Consider the following 15771-nt stretch of genomic DNA (forward strand, 5'->3'; position numbering starts at 1 on the left):
GACCCAGCGGTGCCAGGGAACAACACCTGAAACCTTCGTGGGTTACCTGTTCTGGCGTACAAAACACAGAGACACGGGACTCTTCCAGCGACGTCAGAGATCAGCGTTTATTTACTGCAGGGATACAGAAATCACAAGAAGTACACAACGTGTAGGTTCTCGGAAACTGCTTCAAATTGCAAAAGTGGATCGCTCCTTTTATACACGTTTTTGCCATTGCACAGTATGGAGAACAAAGGTTACAACTCAGTTCCCACAATAAACTTCAAAAGAGTCGTGTTCATGGTTCAGGAGGCCGGAACATAATTACAGCAGCATTGCCGGTTCCCAACTGTAAAAACATATCTTCTCTGCAATAAAACACATTCCATTCTGACCGTAAACACATTAGGAGAGGGGACAAAAGCAGATGCAAAGAAAGGACAAGGATGCACAACAGGTTAGAAAAGAGTGTTGGGAGTAATAAAGGAAACTTGATAACAGGATCAAAGACCTCGTGTCCAATGCATGCATGCCTGAAACAATAGACTGGCACGGCAAGATGAACCTCGACCGGGGCCATCTGCCTTCGCCGTGTCATTTCCCTCATCGTAAAAGTCACCCTCAAAGAAACACGTGTCCCTCGTGTAAGCTTGGGAGTCCCAGGGTCACGAAGCGGACAAAGTCCGTTCGCTGGCTACTTGAGGGCAAGAAACAAAATGGATGCCATATCTAAAATGGAACCCGAGGGTTCGGATGAACAAACCCAAAAATGAGACGAACCATACGTGGTTGCATAGCGAAACTGCGTACACCCACTATACTCGTCATTTGCGGTTCGTAGACACCAAACTCATCCATATTCGTCACCACTCGAAAGTGTCGTTCCGTCTCACACGGAACCTCAGACGCTCCTTTTGCCCTCATGTAGGCAAGCACTAGTCAAGATCGGAATCGATTTCAATATTCATCAGATCGTTCAGCTGCTGCTGGAACATCATTCTATTCATCAACGTCTCCTTGGTAACAGATGGCCGTCTTATACACGTTGTAGCACAGAGGCCACATAAGGCAGGACCACACTGCACGCAAAGACAACAGGTGAATAGAAACGTTACAACAACCCCTACGATCATCAGAATCTTCCAACCCCAAGTTGACATCAGACCCCAAAACCATCCTAGAAGCGTCCAATTACCTTCGTCCACGTGTATGGACTCGGAAATCTTGTGCAACTTTGAGATGGCTTGGTAGACAGTTGGAGCATTGTCAGGAATGAAAATGCAACAACTCGAATGGATAACTTTACACACACCACCTCTATCCGCAAGAACAACATCTAGAACCATCCGGTTCTGCAACGTCATGAGTCTATCCGCCTGAAGTTCAGCTGTTAAATTGCCGAGGGCACTCGCGGTAATATTAGCAGTCGACTCAACTACACGGGTCAACTGTCTTAGGTTCCTACTATTAACCATAGGTCCCCAGAACGGCAAGAAACCCTTAAAGAAATCTCCTGCTTCTTGACCGGCAGTATCCTCTTTGCTAATAACGCCTCTCACAACTCTAGTCTTGTGATAGTCTGAGGCAACTGTGAAAGTCGGTGGTAAAAGATTCGCAATATAACAGGTACCCGAAAAATCACGGGGTAACAATGTATATGCGCGTTCGTAACATACGAAATAAGTGCCCTTAGCAGTCAGGAAAACAGGGGAAGAGAGCATCGGTAGGACATACGTGTCAGTGCAAGCACTGTTCCCAAGTTGTGCTCTCGGATTTCGACCCAAACCTTTCAAGCAGAAATTACCGAGGTGTGGTACAATCCATATTGGGGACGAGCTCTTAAGCTGTCTATCACCCACTGATGTACTATACTCAGCCTCACTCAGATCCTTGTAGGCCTGCACCTCTTCATCTGGGATAAGCGATGCATCAAAAACATCTCTATCTAAATCCGCTATCGCTATCGCCAAAGGCTTGTGGTACGGCCCAGGACCGAAATTGACAGAGCGGGGCTCTCGACTGGGGTAGGAATCTAGTGCACTGCGAAACATAGTTTGGAATGCTCGAGCTGAACCCTGGGAGCTGTAAGGAAGGACCAAATACGGAATACCCCTATCCATGGTATGTGGCATTAACCCACACACCCAACAGTTGGTAGTATTCATCACCAACTGATGCTGATGTAAGAGTTGAACAAAGGAGTTATTCATAAATTCCGCACGCCTAACCTGTTCGTGTTGAGGCAGAGGATGAAAAGAATGTGGGGAAACAGTGGTGATGGAGCTTAGTTTAGGAGAAAGGGTAGGTGAAACAGGAGGCAATAACGACTGTACTCCAAAATACAGTCCCCCCACCAATAGCATAGACACAGTCAGAAACAGTAGGAACATCTGAAACAGAAAACACTTTGTTCGTACAACCCTATGTAACTCTGATCTCTGCGCCGACATCCTTTCTACTTCCAACAACTTAGAGAACGCCATCCTCTACAAACCGTCCGTGACGTACTTGACGCACTTCGTTCTGAGTAGCGATTATCAACCCCCAGGAGTTCCCAGGAATCGACAAAAGTAACCGACCTAGCGTCAGAAACCTGCTAAACAGAAAGGAGTACCCGCACGGCCCTACGGTAACCCGGATGGTAGGATTTCCTCGACAATTTTAATACAAATCTCTTAGCAGTAGAAGGCACATGAAAACTCACAAAGAAAGGATGTAATTGTCCATAATGTTCATAGCATCAAAAGGAAAAAGCAAATATATGGCTAATTTTTATTAGTCCTTGAACGAAGAAAGTATCGACTTCTTCCAGGTCGAGTTTGCTCTACAAATAATTGTTCAGCTGGCGCACCGGTGTTTAATGAGGTAAACAACGAGTCAGACCTTGGGTTCTCTGCTACTGATGACTCCACAGGTGGGTTTGGCAGCGACAAATCATCCCCTATAGGTTGAGCGTCACTAAACGGCACAAAGTGTAAAGGAGTCTCAGTTTCCGTTGCCGAAATCCCAGTTCTCACCCAACCGTCTGTTGGTGAGGGGATCGGTACCTTTTTCGTGTGGCTCGCGTGAACCCAGTTTTTCCGGCCCTCCAATCGAACCGCAGTCCTCGTTGTCAACAAGACTTGAAAGGGTCCTATGAATCTTGGCTCCAAGTTACGTTTCCGACCAAAATTTCGGGTAACGACCCAGTCGCCTGGCCGGAGCTGATGTCCAGGACCCTCTGTCTGCACCGGTAGAGCTTCAAGGACCTGTTGATGGATTAACCGTAGTTTAGTGGTCAAATCATGAAGGTAACCAATTAGCATTGGATACTCAAGACTATCAAAGGCCTTAGGTCTCGGGACTCCCCAAATGTTCGCAGGGCGGCCGAACACAATCTCATATGGGCTAAGCCCTACTCGAGAGTGTACAGTCGCTCTGGTTGACAGGAGAGCCAGAGGCAAGGCATCAGGCCATGATAGACCAGTCGTAGCTTGTATCTTTGCAAGTTTTAGTTTCAGGGTACCATTGTACCCTTCAACCAAACCCGCTGCCTGAGGATGATTAGCACTATGGAATTTTTGACGAATTCCAAGGCCCTTACACACACTCTGCATCACACTTCTCACAAACTCACTTCCATTATCCGACCACACGATCCGTGGCATTCCATACCGAGGAAAGTATTCCTTCAGCAGGATTTTCGCTGTGGACAGAGCAGTATTATCCTTAAGAGGATAGGCCTCAATCCATCTAGAGAATGCACAAACCACAACCAAAACATACTTCAGGTTATTGCATCTCTCCATATGGATAAAGTCCAGCTGGATAACCTCAAAGGGACAAACAGGGGGAGCAAAATGACCAGGTGGAGTGGGGGTGCCCTTGCCAGGATTGTGCATCAAACACACCATGCAATTCTTAACCACTCTCTCAGCACACTTAGTAATACCCTCATTCTTCCATACAGGGGACAAGAACTTACATATCCCTTTTGCACTAATATGTGACAACCCATGAGCCATCGTCACAACAGCTAATACGTACGCATCTGGTAACATCCATCTCTGACGTTCCGTCAAGTCAACCCAACATCCATGCATATCCAACCTTCCCGTACTTTCTTTCCACTTGATCTTTTCAGCTTCGGTGGCCTCGTTCTGAATTGCTTTCACGCTCTCAACAGTATCTTCACACATACCAGTTTCAGTCGGCCATTCCACTAAACTTGTCACGTACATTCGGGTTGTAAGATTCTTAGCCGTTTCCTTAGCAATCTCATCTGCAAATGCATTCCCACGACCAACATCATCCGTCACTTTCCGATGTGCACTACATTTAACGATCGCCACTTGTTTAGGCAATGTAAGTGCATCCAAAAGATCATTCACGAGATGCCCGTGCTGGATCTTCGTACCATGTGATGTCATAAATCCTCTTTCTCTCCACAGTCTTCCAAAACTGTGCGCAACACCGAATGCGTACTGACTGTCGGTAAACACATTCACTCGCTTTCCCTTAGACAAGACACACGCTCTTGTCAATGCAATCAACTCTGCCGCTTGTGCTGAATTCTGATTCAAACTCGCAGTTTCCACAACTGTACTCAACGTCACTACAGCATACGCAGTCGTCACATCACCATTCGGCAACTTAAAACAAGAACCATCAACATACAACGTACCATCGGGATTTGTCAATGGAGTGTTTTTCAGGTCCACACGACCCTTTGTTTCTTCCTCAGTTCGTAAATAACAATCATGTGATGATACATCATCTGATTCCATATTAATGGGCAACAATGTCGCCGGATTCAGTACATTACAACGTTTGATCTGTATATGACTTGCCAAAAGGGTCAACTCGTACCCAGACAACCTTGCACTCGTCAGATGTTGAGTCTTTGTCCGATTCAAGAGAGTGTCGACTGCATGCGGAACCATCACTATGAGCATATTATCCATGACTAGACCCGCGGATTGTCGAATAGACGCCGCAGCTGCCGCCGTCGCCCTCAAGCAACTCGGCAACGCTCTAGCTACCGGATCTAAGGTCGAGGAAAAATATGCACACGGGCGCTGTTTGCCACCAAATTGTTGCGTTAAAACACTCAACGCACAACCTTCCCTCTCGTGGACGTATAGTGTAAATGGCTTGCTGTAATCAGGAGTACCTAACACAGGAGCCGAACACAACGCATCACGAAGTTCAGAAAAACTTTTCTGACATTCCTCCGTCCATGGCAAAGGAGTCGAAACGTCCTTGCACGTGAGAGCTATCAATGGCTTCGCTAACAGTGAAAAGTTCGGAATCCACTGTCTGCAGTATGACGTGATACCTAGAAAGGCACGCACATCCCTCTGAGTTGTTGGCACAGTCATTCGAGCAATTGCTGCAATTCTTTCAGGGGTCAACTTTCTTCCCGCCTTTGACAATAAGTGACCTAGGTAGGTAACTTCTTGACAACAATATTGCAATTTAGAAGGTGACACTTTGTGGTGTAAGTCGCATAGATGCTGCAACAGTGACACAGTAGCAGTCTTGCAAACTTGTTCAATGTCTGCAGCTACCAACAGATCATCAACGTACTGAATCAAGGCCGCACCAGTCGGCAGCACAAATGCATCAAGTTGGCTCTTAAGAGCTTGACTGTAAATCGATGGGCTCTCACAGTAGCCTTGAGGTGCACGTTTGAACCGGAAGCTACGACCACCTAATGAAAAACCAAACAAATCTCGACTTTCCTCAGCAATCGGAATGCTAAAGAACGCATTCTTCAGATCGATTACCGAGAACCATGATGCAGAGGCTGGAATCAGAGTCAGTAAAGCTGTAATGTCGGGCACCACAGGAAACTGCGGGACAACAATCTTATTTACCTCCCGTAAGTCAATAACTAGACGGTACACGGGAGGCTTGGAGGGATCAGTTCGCTTCAGAATAGGCAACACAGGACTATTACACACGTTACCTCGTGTCTCCTCAATAACGTCTTTATCGATCAAATCATAGATGATCGCTAATAGTGCCCGTTCACCATCAAGGGAGATACGATACTGGGGTATGCGCGGTAATCGCGCATCGACTTTCAATTGGACAACATAAGGTGGTATATCCAGCAGGCCCACATCATTGGGACCTGTCGCCCACAAAGAAGCCGGAAGAGAACTCAATTCCGGTGGGAGCTTATCGATCGACAGATACATAGGAGAAATCACACTTTGACCAAATGTAAGCTCCACTCCCGTTGGAGAGCAGTACAAAGTCGCATGTAACCTTTTCAACAAATCCAGGCCCAAAAGATTCTCACCACAACCAGTAGTCAAAATCAAAGGAGCTTCCAGCTCATGAGACCCAATCGTAAGGGGCAAGGGGCTAGAAACTGGATTGCTAACGGGGGCGCCAGAGAATCCAACGGAAACATTCGTTAAGCCAGACAAAGGCGCGCCAGGGAGTTTCGAATGCATGATGGAACTTTTTGCTGCACCAGTGTCCAACAGAAAAGGCTCAACGATGCCCAATGTAGCAACTGCGACATAAGGCCCTCTCTGATCAACCGGAACTGATACTTCTCCCTTCCTTTGCCTATGGCTGTCCTAGTAGATACCGTCCGTATCAACATCACGCTCGACATAATAGTCGTCCACATGATACTGTGCAGATCTGCCGGACGAGAGATCGCGTCGATCGAAACAATTCTGCGAGTCTGAGGAAGTGGCAAGGCGCTCGGCCTGATTCTGAGTAACACCGCGGCCTCTACCACGTGAAGCTTGTTGAGGACCACGACGACCTCCTCGAGCCGACACACCATTGTTCCTATCACGTAGAACTGGACAATTAAACTTCAAATGGCCCTCCCCTCGACAATATGCACATTGATTATATCCCAACACAAAGCGAGGTGCGGGAGAGTCATTGCGCACCTGCGATCTGGAAAACTGCGATTGTGACCGATTTGGCTGTTGCGAGTCATTGAAATTTGAGCGCGGAGGATACGCTTGCTGCAATAAGACCTTAGTTTTAAGATCCTTCGTTTTCTTATCTGCACGTTCACTTTCTTCCTTTTCTCTATTTTCGTAATATTGGGCCGTAGCCAATATTTGAGCAGTGGTAGAAACAGCCCACGAACTCTCGGAATTCTTCAACTTGTTGCTGAGTTCGGGCAACAAGTTCGATACAAATTTATCAACGAACAACCGCTGACCACCCTCCGAACTCATATCCTGACCACTATGATCAACAAATGTTTCCTCAAATCTCGTAAAGAAATCGGAGACACTCTCATCCCTCTTTTGTTTGCACGCGGACAACTTGTCCCAATTGACGCGCATTGCTGGCATAAGCGTCTTCATAAGAGTAATTATCCTCTGGGGCAAATCCACGATAAGCTGTTCAGGTTTAGCTCCACCAACTTGCTGGGCGTCTGCCGCCGTAAGGGCAGCCCAGTCACCGCCTAACTCAGCCGCATGATTCTCGTGACGAATTTTCGCCCAGATCGGCTGAGGCACTACATTGCCAAACAACATATCGATATCAGCAAGATTCATAACAGTAGCATCCACTAGTTGGGACAATTCCTTATAATAACCTGCAGGATTTTTACGGGGATCGGGCAAAGTTTGCTTCACCTGCAAAACTTCCGATCGCTTCCAAGGGAGGTGTATCCACACTCTCTGAAAACGTCCTGGGACAGCAGGATTAGCAGTAGGATCACCTGGCATCCACACTGGGGGAACTTCTCGCATAGGATACTGACCAGGTTTTGCCATCCACTCTTCAGTCTCGTCTTTAAACAATGCTCGAGGTTGCACTGTACATCGAAAGGATAACAGGCGTTCTAGAGCATCTCGAACCTTATCACCTACAATCACACCAGTTGTGAATTGATGCTGGAGCTCAGAAACCTCAGACGGTACATTATCAACCACATCATGATCCCACTCTTCCTTCAACGATTTACACATTTCCTCTAACACGAATCGTTGCGTGGGCGCATTAAACTGAGAAAATGTTTCGAACACTACACGCGAAGCGTACTTAACAGGATTACGAATCCATTTACGTGCCATTCGTACCAACGATTCACGTTCCCTACCATCAGGAAGCTGGCTGCGTCTCTGGGCAACATCAGAAAGAGTCGAGCCGAGTATTGGCCCAAAGAGCGGAGAATAAAGAGTAGCAACAGCAGTCAGGAGACGGCTACGAACAGAAGGAGACGAAGAAGAAGGGACAGGAGCAGCGACAGTAGGAGTGGAGACAGTAGAAGTGGACGCGGCACCAGGAGTAGCGGGAGCGACAGGCTGAGGAGGGGCTGAGAAAGGCGCAGTAGGAAGAAAAGCCGGTAAAGGAGGATGCACGATTTGCGGCACAAGAGGATTCGGGAGAGCGGGAGGAACGGCGGGCTGACCAGCAGCCGCCAGAACAACAGGTTGAGGAATAGGAAGAGTCACAGGACCCACAGTATCTGGAGCATAGGGAGGGGGTGATTTCAACAGATAAGATAGTAGCGAATCTTCTATCACTTCTTCTCCCGTCTTATCGGCATTAGACGGTAACACCGGATAACACTTATCCACCGCCCTATGATGAAGTCGAGCACTAATTTCCTGCTCCTTCTCGTCTTTGTCTCGCTGATACTGTTCAGCATTTCGCATCACCGTAATGACATCTTCTCTTTTATTTTTCTTACTCTGTTTGATTTCTTTCTGCTTGGCCTCTTTACGCCATAACCGGAAGGAATCAAACATGGCTGGCCTAGCCTTCTTTTTAAACAGTTTAGCTTCCAAATTATCTAAGACGGCAGTTTCGAAACTACCATGTGATGGCCAACTAAGAACACCATCCTTTTTAGTGTAACGAACCCAATATTCGTTGTATACGATAGGACCCACGCCATGGCGACTATAGAGCTCGTAAATTGGAGTTCCAACCGGAGGTATCGGACATGAATCCTCCAGCCGGGAATCCATTCTGCAACATTTAAGGAACCCAAACAAAGTACTACGGCCAGGCATCGTGAACACTAACCGAGTTTACAAACTTCAAGGGCTATCGAATTATGATGTCCTCGCACAAAAATGCAAGACCCTCGGTTTTTGGCAATTGCAATCGTCAAATAAAACCCAACAACTAAGAACCAACAACTAAGAACCACAAATGCAATGGAACCATGCAAACAACAAAGGAACACTGGGAGCGACCCACAAATACTTAACTGAAAGAGCAATGGCGTCACCAGGAAGGCCCGTCTATCGTCTCGCCGTACAAAGGACTACGCCAGGCGCCAAAACAGGTCGACAGTCAGGGCATCAGTCCGTCGCAGCCGTCAGGAGGCGGGGATCTTCGCGGGAAAAGACGTTGGGCCACTTATTTCGACAACTGGATCGATGAAGCGGGGTGCACCTTCCCTCGGAGATTTCACACGAAGTTCCTCACGATCGTCGGGCTTTGGACCGGTACCGCTGATGTCGCCCCACGTTGGGCGCCAACTGAAGGACTGGGTTATTCTAAGACCCAGCGGTGCCAGGGAACAACACCTGAAACCTTTGTGGGTTACCTGTTCTGGCGTACAAAACACAGAGACACGGGACTCTTCCAGCGACGTCAGAGATCAGCGTTTATTTACTGCAGGGATACAGAAATCACAAGAAGTACACAACGTGTAGGTTCTTGGAAACTGCTTCCAATTGCAAAAGTGGATCGCTCCTTTTATACACGTTTTTGCCATTGCACAGTATGGAGAACAAAGGTTACAACTCAGTTCCCACAATAAACTTCAAAAGAGTCGTGTTCATGTTTCAGGAGGCCGGAACATAATTACAGCAGCGTTGCCGGTTCCCAACTGTAAAAACATATCTTCTCTGCAATAAAACACATTCCATTCTGACCGTAAACACATTAGGAGAGGGGACAAAAACAGATGCAAAGAAAGGACAAGGATGCACAACAGGTTAGAAAAGAGTGTTGGGAGTAATAAAGGAAACTTGATAACAGGATCAAAGACCTCGTGTCCAATGCATGCATGCCTGAAACAATAGACTGGCACGGCAAGATGAGCCTCGAGCGGGGCCATATGCCTTCGCCGTGTCATTTCCCTCATCGTAAAAGTCACCCTCAAAGAAACACGTGTCCCTCGTGTAAGCTTGGGAGTCCCAGGGTCACGAAGCGGACAAAGTCCGTTCGCTGGCTACTTGAGGGCAAGAAACAAAATGGATGCCATATCTAAAATGGAACCCGAGGGTTCGGATGAACAAACCCAAAAATGAGACGAACCATACGTGGTTGCATAGCGAAACTGCGTACACCCACTATACTCGTCATTTGCGGTTCGTAGACACCAAACTCATCCATATTCGTCACTACTCGAAAGTGTCGTTCCGTCTCACACGGAACCTCAACACTGAACTGATACAGACCGCGCTGCAAATTAATTAAATAAAGCAGCGAAGCCGCTAAAGTAAAAGCAGACCACGCTGGAATAAGGAAAGCCAATTAAAGAAAATAGTGTTCACCCACTAAATAACAGAGACCGTGTAACGAGCCAAGTAAAAGGTCCAGTTTTTATGAGTGGTAACAAATGCAGACAAGGCGGTACCAAGGTGGGATTTAGAAGCCTATGTACGAATCAGAAGCCAGCATTTTCGAAGGATAATGACAGAAGCCAATGACAAATATGGCTTCCAGTTCATACCCTAATACAGCAAGCCTCGCAGAGTGAGCAGCGCATGCGCGCGGCCGCTAGGCTCGACCTAAAAAGGAATATTTATTTTAAGTAATAAATATCATAAAGGCCCACATGCAGGTGAAAGCCAGACTTGCTGCTCCTGATGGAAGTGCCAACAAATGCACCCGACATTCCATTATATCATGTAAAAACCCAAGAAAGATTCCATGATGATACATCATGATGTGGATCAAGCTGATTGGACACAAAAGTCAGGAAATACAAATGCACTGTGTGGCACTGAGATCTAAATAAATAATTGAAACATTGCAAGAAAGAGCATATGTACAACACTAGGGATCGCTGTGTTCCTTGGTCCTGACCAGCCCGTGTGGCCCCGATTCTCAAGGCCGTTCCCCCGCCACGTCTACAAATGAGGTGACGCAGGCGAGTGTGGTCGCCTGGCGCTCCAGCAGGCGTGGGCACTGAGAGGCGCACAGTTGCAAGGGACCCCGGGAGGCCCCTCAGGCTCTCACTCTGTGCACCTCAGTAGGGGCGATTGGTGCCATCACAAGGAGTTGGCGGAGCGCTGCGTTGCCCGCTCCTGCCTTAAAGAGTCCTTTGATTAATCCCCGATGATGATCAATGCCCCCCAACAGACTAGTTACCATAAATGAACTGGTAGAAGCGAAGTTGCCTCGGAGCTTGTTGTTAATTTGTTGCATTTTATGTGGGATAACATCTCTCAAGGAGACAAATGTATATTTAAACATTGCGTGCCCTTCAGACATTTATTGTGATAACTAGAAAAGTACTTGTGTGATAATTGTAGTGCCTTTGTCTTGTGTGGATAACATCCCAGAAAGTGCCATATAACTGCTAATAGGAGTGCAGTGCTTCTCTGCCCATGCTGTTCCTGCAATATGAGTGATTGTTCCTAAAAGATACGGTGCACTGGGGAAAGAGCCTATGTGTTACCCACATTGTAAAGTAATAACTATGCAATGATTATTTTCTGCTTCTAATGGGACATTTCAATCCTGCATTAATCACACTACTCATCTCATTTTGGTCTTCTGATACATGTAATACTGAAAGTATATTTTTATACAATCCTGTGTGGAGTATATTTTGTGGTGTAGTCATTATGTTGCTGTGTGAGTGTGTTGCACAAAAGCTTTACACATTGCCTCTGATGATAAGCCTGCCTGCTCTGCGCCAAGCTGGCAGAGGGTAAGCATAGGTTATCTTTGGTGTGTAGCTGACTTGCCCTGGCGAGAGTGGAGGGTTCTGCCTGGCTTAAGTGCATTCCCTGGCCTGCCAGAAACCCCATTTCTAACAATATTTATAAATAATGTAGGTAACTCTTTTGTTACATTTCACTTATTACGCCTCTCATCTGTATTTATTCCTTAATATTGCATATATGATGATGATCAATTGTTTAACATGGTGGATGGCTGGCATTCCAAAATCTCCTCTCCCATTAATGTAAATTTATTTTTCAAAGTATTAGGGGAAATTAAAAGCAATAAACATACTTTCTAAGTCTCTCATAAACTATTCCATAAAAATAAACGGTTAAGAACTAACTAAGGCGTTAGACAGGTTGTAAGGCTTGAGCAAGGTGTTAGACAGGTTGTAAGACTAGAGTAAGGTGTTGGGTTGTAAGGCTAGAGTTAGTTGTTGGGTTGTAAGGCTAGAGTAAGGTGTTAGACAGGTTGTAAGGCTAGAGTAAGGTATTGGGTTGGACGACTAGAGTAAGGTGTTGGCTTGGACGACTAGAGTAAGGTGTTGTGTTGAAAGGCCAGAGTAAGCTGTTAAACAGGTTGTAAGGCTAGAGTAAGGAGTTCGGTTGGAAGGCTAGAGTAAGATGTTAGACAGGTTGGAAGGCAAGAGTAGGGTGTTGGGTCGATGGCTAGAGTATCGGTGTTGGGTTGTAAGGCTAGAGTAAGTTGTTGGGTTGTAAGGCTAGAGTAAGGTGTTGGGTTGTAAGGCTAGAGTAAGGTGTTGGGTTGGAAGGCTAGAGTAAGGTGTTGGGTTGGAAGGCTAGAGTAAGGTGTTAGACAGGTTGGAGGGCTAGAGTAATGTGTTAGACAGGATGGAAGGCTAGAGTAAGTTGTTGGGTTGGAAGGCTAGAGTAAGGTGTTGGGTTGGAAGGCTACAGTAAGGTATTGGGATGGAAGACTAGAGTAAGGTGTTGGGTTGGAAGGCTAGAGTAAGGTGTTGGGTTGGAAGGTTCAAGTAAGGTGTTAGATAGGTTGGAAGGCTAGAGTAAGGTGTTGGGCTGGAAGGATCGAGTAAGGTGTTGGGGTAGAAGGCTAGAGTAAGGTGTTGGGTTGGAATGATCGAGTAAGGTGTTGGGGTAGAAGGCTAGAGTAAGGTGTTGGGTTGGAAAGCTAGAGTAAGGTGTTGGGTTGGAAGGTTAGAGTAAGACTCTTGAACTAAATGTACAGACTACATGGCGACAATGCCTGCCAAGAATATGTGCAGCACATTCTCGTGTAAGAAATAAATGTGCGAGAAGTTACCATTGGATAAAGATGTGAAGGTAAAAAGGGTAATCCAAAATGGAGATGAAGGACAGGCCCTACAACACAACATGCTTGGCTTTTCCTCCTGGACAGCCTCCCCTCCTCCTGGACCATTGTGTCAGCAGGCAGGTAGACTTCTCAGAAAACTCTCAGCTACTCAAAGTGCAGGCGTCAGGTGATGCCCCTCAACATCCATGTGCGAGACTGGTTGTCATACAGACACCAGCCCTGGTCACGCGATAGTCCTTCAATTACTCGAGAGATACTCCCTTCCTTGGTAAAGAAGAACCTGAACTGGAACAAAGTGGGATGCTTCGGATTTCACTTTTCTGCTCAGTTTTCATCCGTTTTGGGTTGGTTCTCTTTCAAATGTCAGTTTATGGTTGATTCTCAGTAATGACTCTCAGCAGGTAGCAATGATGCTGACTCCAAGCAGGAGAGTACATAACAAGGGCACAGAGTGATGCATGAGAGCTCTGTACCCAATGGTCATCTGCCTTCCTGAAGCAGAAATCATGGCTAGAGAAAAAGACTGGCCCTACCTAGAAAATATGTATTTGCCTTGAACAACAGACACTACAGCCCCACCCGTCACCCCTAAATAATATCAAAATGACAGTGCTAAGGAAGTACAAATCAGTAGTAAGGGTTAAGAGGAATTTCTATAGGTTGCCCCACATCTATCCCCCCGAGTACCGTGTCTGGGTCGCCACTCTACAGTCATAGAAATGCAGTCAGTACACTTCCACCGTCTGTGAAAGCTCTACCACCCTTCACTGTGGAGAATGCCAAATCAGCAGCCATCCAAAGTGGATCCTACTTGACTCCAGTCTTCAGACTTTCACCAGAGACCTGGTACCAAACATGTGCACCACCCTCACTGCGCACACATGCGATCAGCGCATGTACAGAATGTCAACACTATCTGGGTTCCATTAAACTGGAACTTTACACGAGCTGGGTCAGGAGACTTCACTCTCTACTGAGCCAATGGTCTGGTCCTACTAAGCATTCACAAATACCACAGAAGCAGCAAGCATGGCAGCTCCTAGGGTTCCCTTCCTTGGCTGCCTCATGGGCAGTGAGTTAAATGATGATATAGAAGTGCAGGCACTCAATACGTAGAGTATTGCTTGCTGCTGAGAAGTGCGGTAGGCTCCTATTGAATGTATTCCAGCAGTGCTGAGAAGTGCCGGTATGCTCCCCTTCAAATTAAAGAAGTGCAGGTACTCCATACTGGACACTACCTGCCAACTTAAAGCACTGCTTATGGACTTCAAGTCAGAGGTGCAACATTTCTTGCTGCTGTGGTTCTTTCTCGAGGGGGTCAGAAGTGGATAGTGACATGGTAATTAAAGCAGTGTGACTACTAACCAAAGGTCTGTCTGGGATGGGGTCCTGTGCTTGTGGTGTTGGGGAATGCAGGAGGAAGAGGAAATAACCCAACAGTGGCCAAAAGAAGAGGCAGAATCACGGACGGTTTCAGGGTCCACGTTTACCCTGACTGGAGTCACTCAATGTTACCGGAAATCATTTATGGGCTGAAATCCCACTGCTGCCAGGGAGAACCTGACTTCACTGAACAGTCTCGATACTCCAAGGTTGGAGGAGAGCCGATTTCCTTTGAGATGTTGTAATATTGTTGTTACCTCTTTTGAGAAATGATCTTACAAGAGTTTGCCTCCCACTTCACACTTGGGAGAGTCATGAGGTGAAGATTATCAGTTTTTTTCCCCCCAAGAGTATTGATTCATGTAGTGTTGTACTGAATGTGGTATCGAACGACCGGAAATGGGGCAGCTCCCACATGTAGAATCCCTTGGAGTGGCTTGTACTATACTCACCCCCATTATATGATTTTGGTGATGTGACATATCACTAATAAGATGTTTGATTTCCATGTCTATCATCTCCCACCCTCTCACTCCCATTGGCTCACGCTGATGTGATGTATCATGTATGTGATGCATGATCTATGATGTCTATGTCTATGATCTCCCGCCCTCTCACTCCCATTGGCTCATGGTGATGCAATGTACATGACCTCTAATGTCGTTCTCTTTCCATCCACAGCCCCGCCCTCTCTTTCTGCGTGTCATGCCATGTGACGTCATCGATGACCAGTGAATGAAGACATCACCCAATAGGAAGTGTGAGATCCAGATCTGGGACGTCATCAAGCCTTGACCTAAACTTGCGACTATGTTGATAAAAAAAAATTCAATTGGCAAAGTATAATCATAAAAAATAAAGTGTTGCATGCATTCGCTGCCTCATTGTGGCCTCTTCCAACAGCGATGAAGCGAAAACTATTAAACCTCCTTTTACTATGATCAGTGCCTGAGTGATAGTGGCAGGGTACCTTCAAAGTGTAAAGATAACTCAGGCAGGGCTGCAGCTGGGCAGTCTACAGGCCCTAACATAACTGACTACACACGTGTAGCTCACTCTGACCTGAGATGGGTCTCGAGGCGCAGATGACCTCATCAGTACAGAACAAAGTAGAGCTGGAGTTTGAAACTTCTCGCCTCTGGACATGGGCGAAAGAGGCGAATCCTGCACCACCCCCAGGGTTTGCATCGTTGGAACCTCCCAGACAAGAAATAATTGTTT

At 46.6% G+C, this 15771-nt stretch overlaps 1 protein-coding gene across 2 annotated transcripts in view; it reads left to right on the forward strand.

The window, feature by feature from the left end:
* The window catches only part of LOC146863644 (protein mab-21-like 3), a 240614-nt gene extending 225124 nt beyond the window's left edge, over positions 1 to 15490 (forward strand). The window contains exon 5 of one of the 2 annotated variants that reach the window (XM_085627725.1): positions 15232 to 15490. Coding sequence is in view for 1 of the 2 variants with exons in the window: in XM_085627728.1 (XP_085483854.1) it covers positions 15232 to 15285 (54 nt within the window). In the remaining variant the exon portion in view is untranslated. The remainder of the gene's footprint in view (positions 1 to 15231) is intronic. The other variant, XM_085627728.1, reaches the window with a different exon arrangement.
* The last annotated feature ends 281 nt before the right edge of the window (positions 15491 to 15771 follow it).

This window comes from Triturus cristatus, chromosome 2_1 (genome assembly GCF_964204655.1).
Source record: "Triturus cristatus chromosome 2_1, aTriCri1.1, whole genome shotgun sequence".
Classification (NCBI taxonomy): domain Eukaryota; kingdom Metazoa; phylum Chordata; class Amphibia; order Caudata; family Salamandridae; genus Triturus; species Triturus cristatus.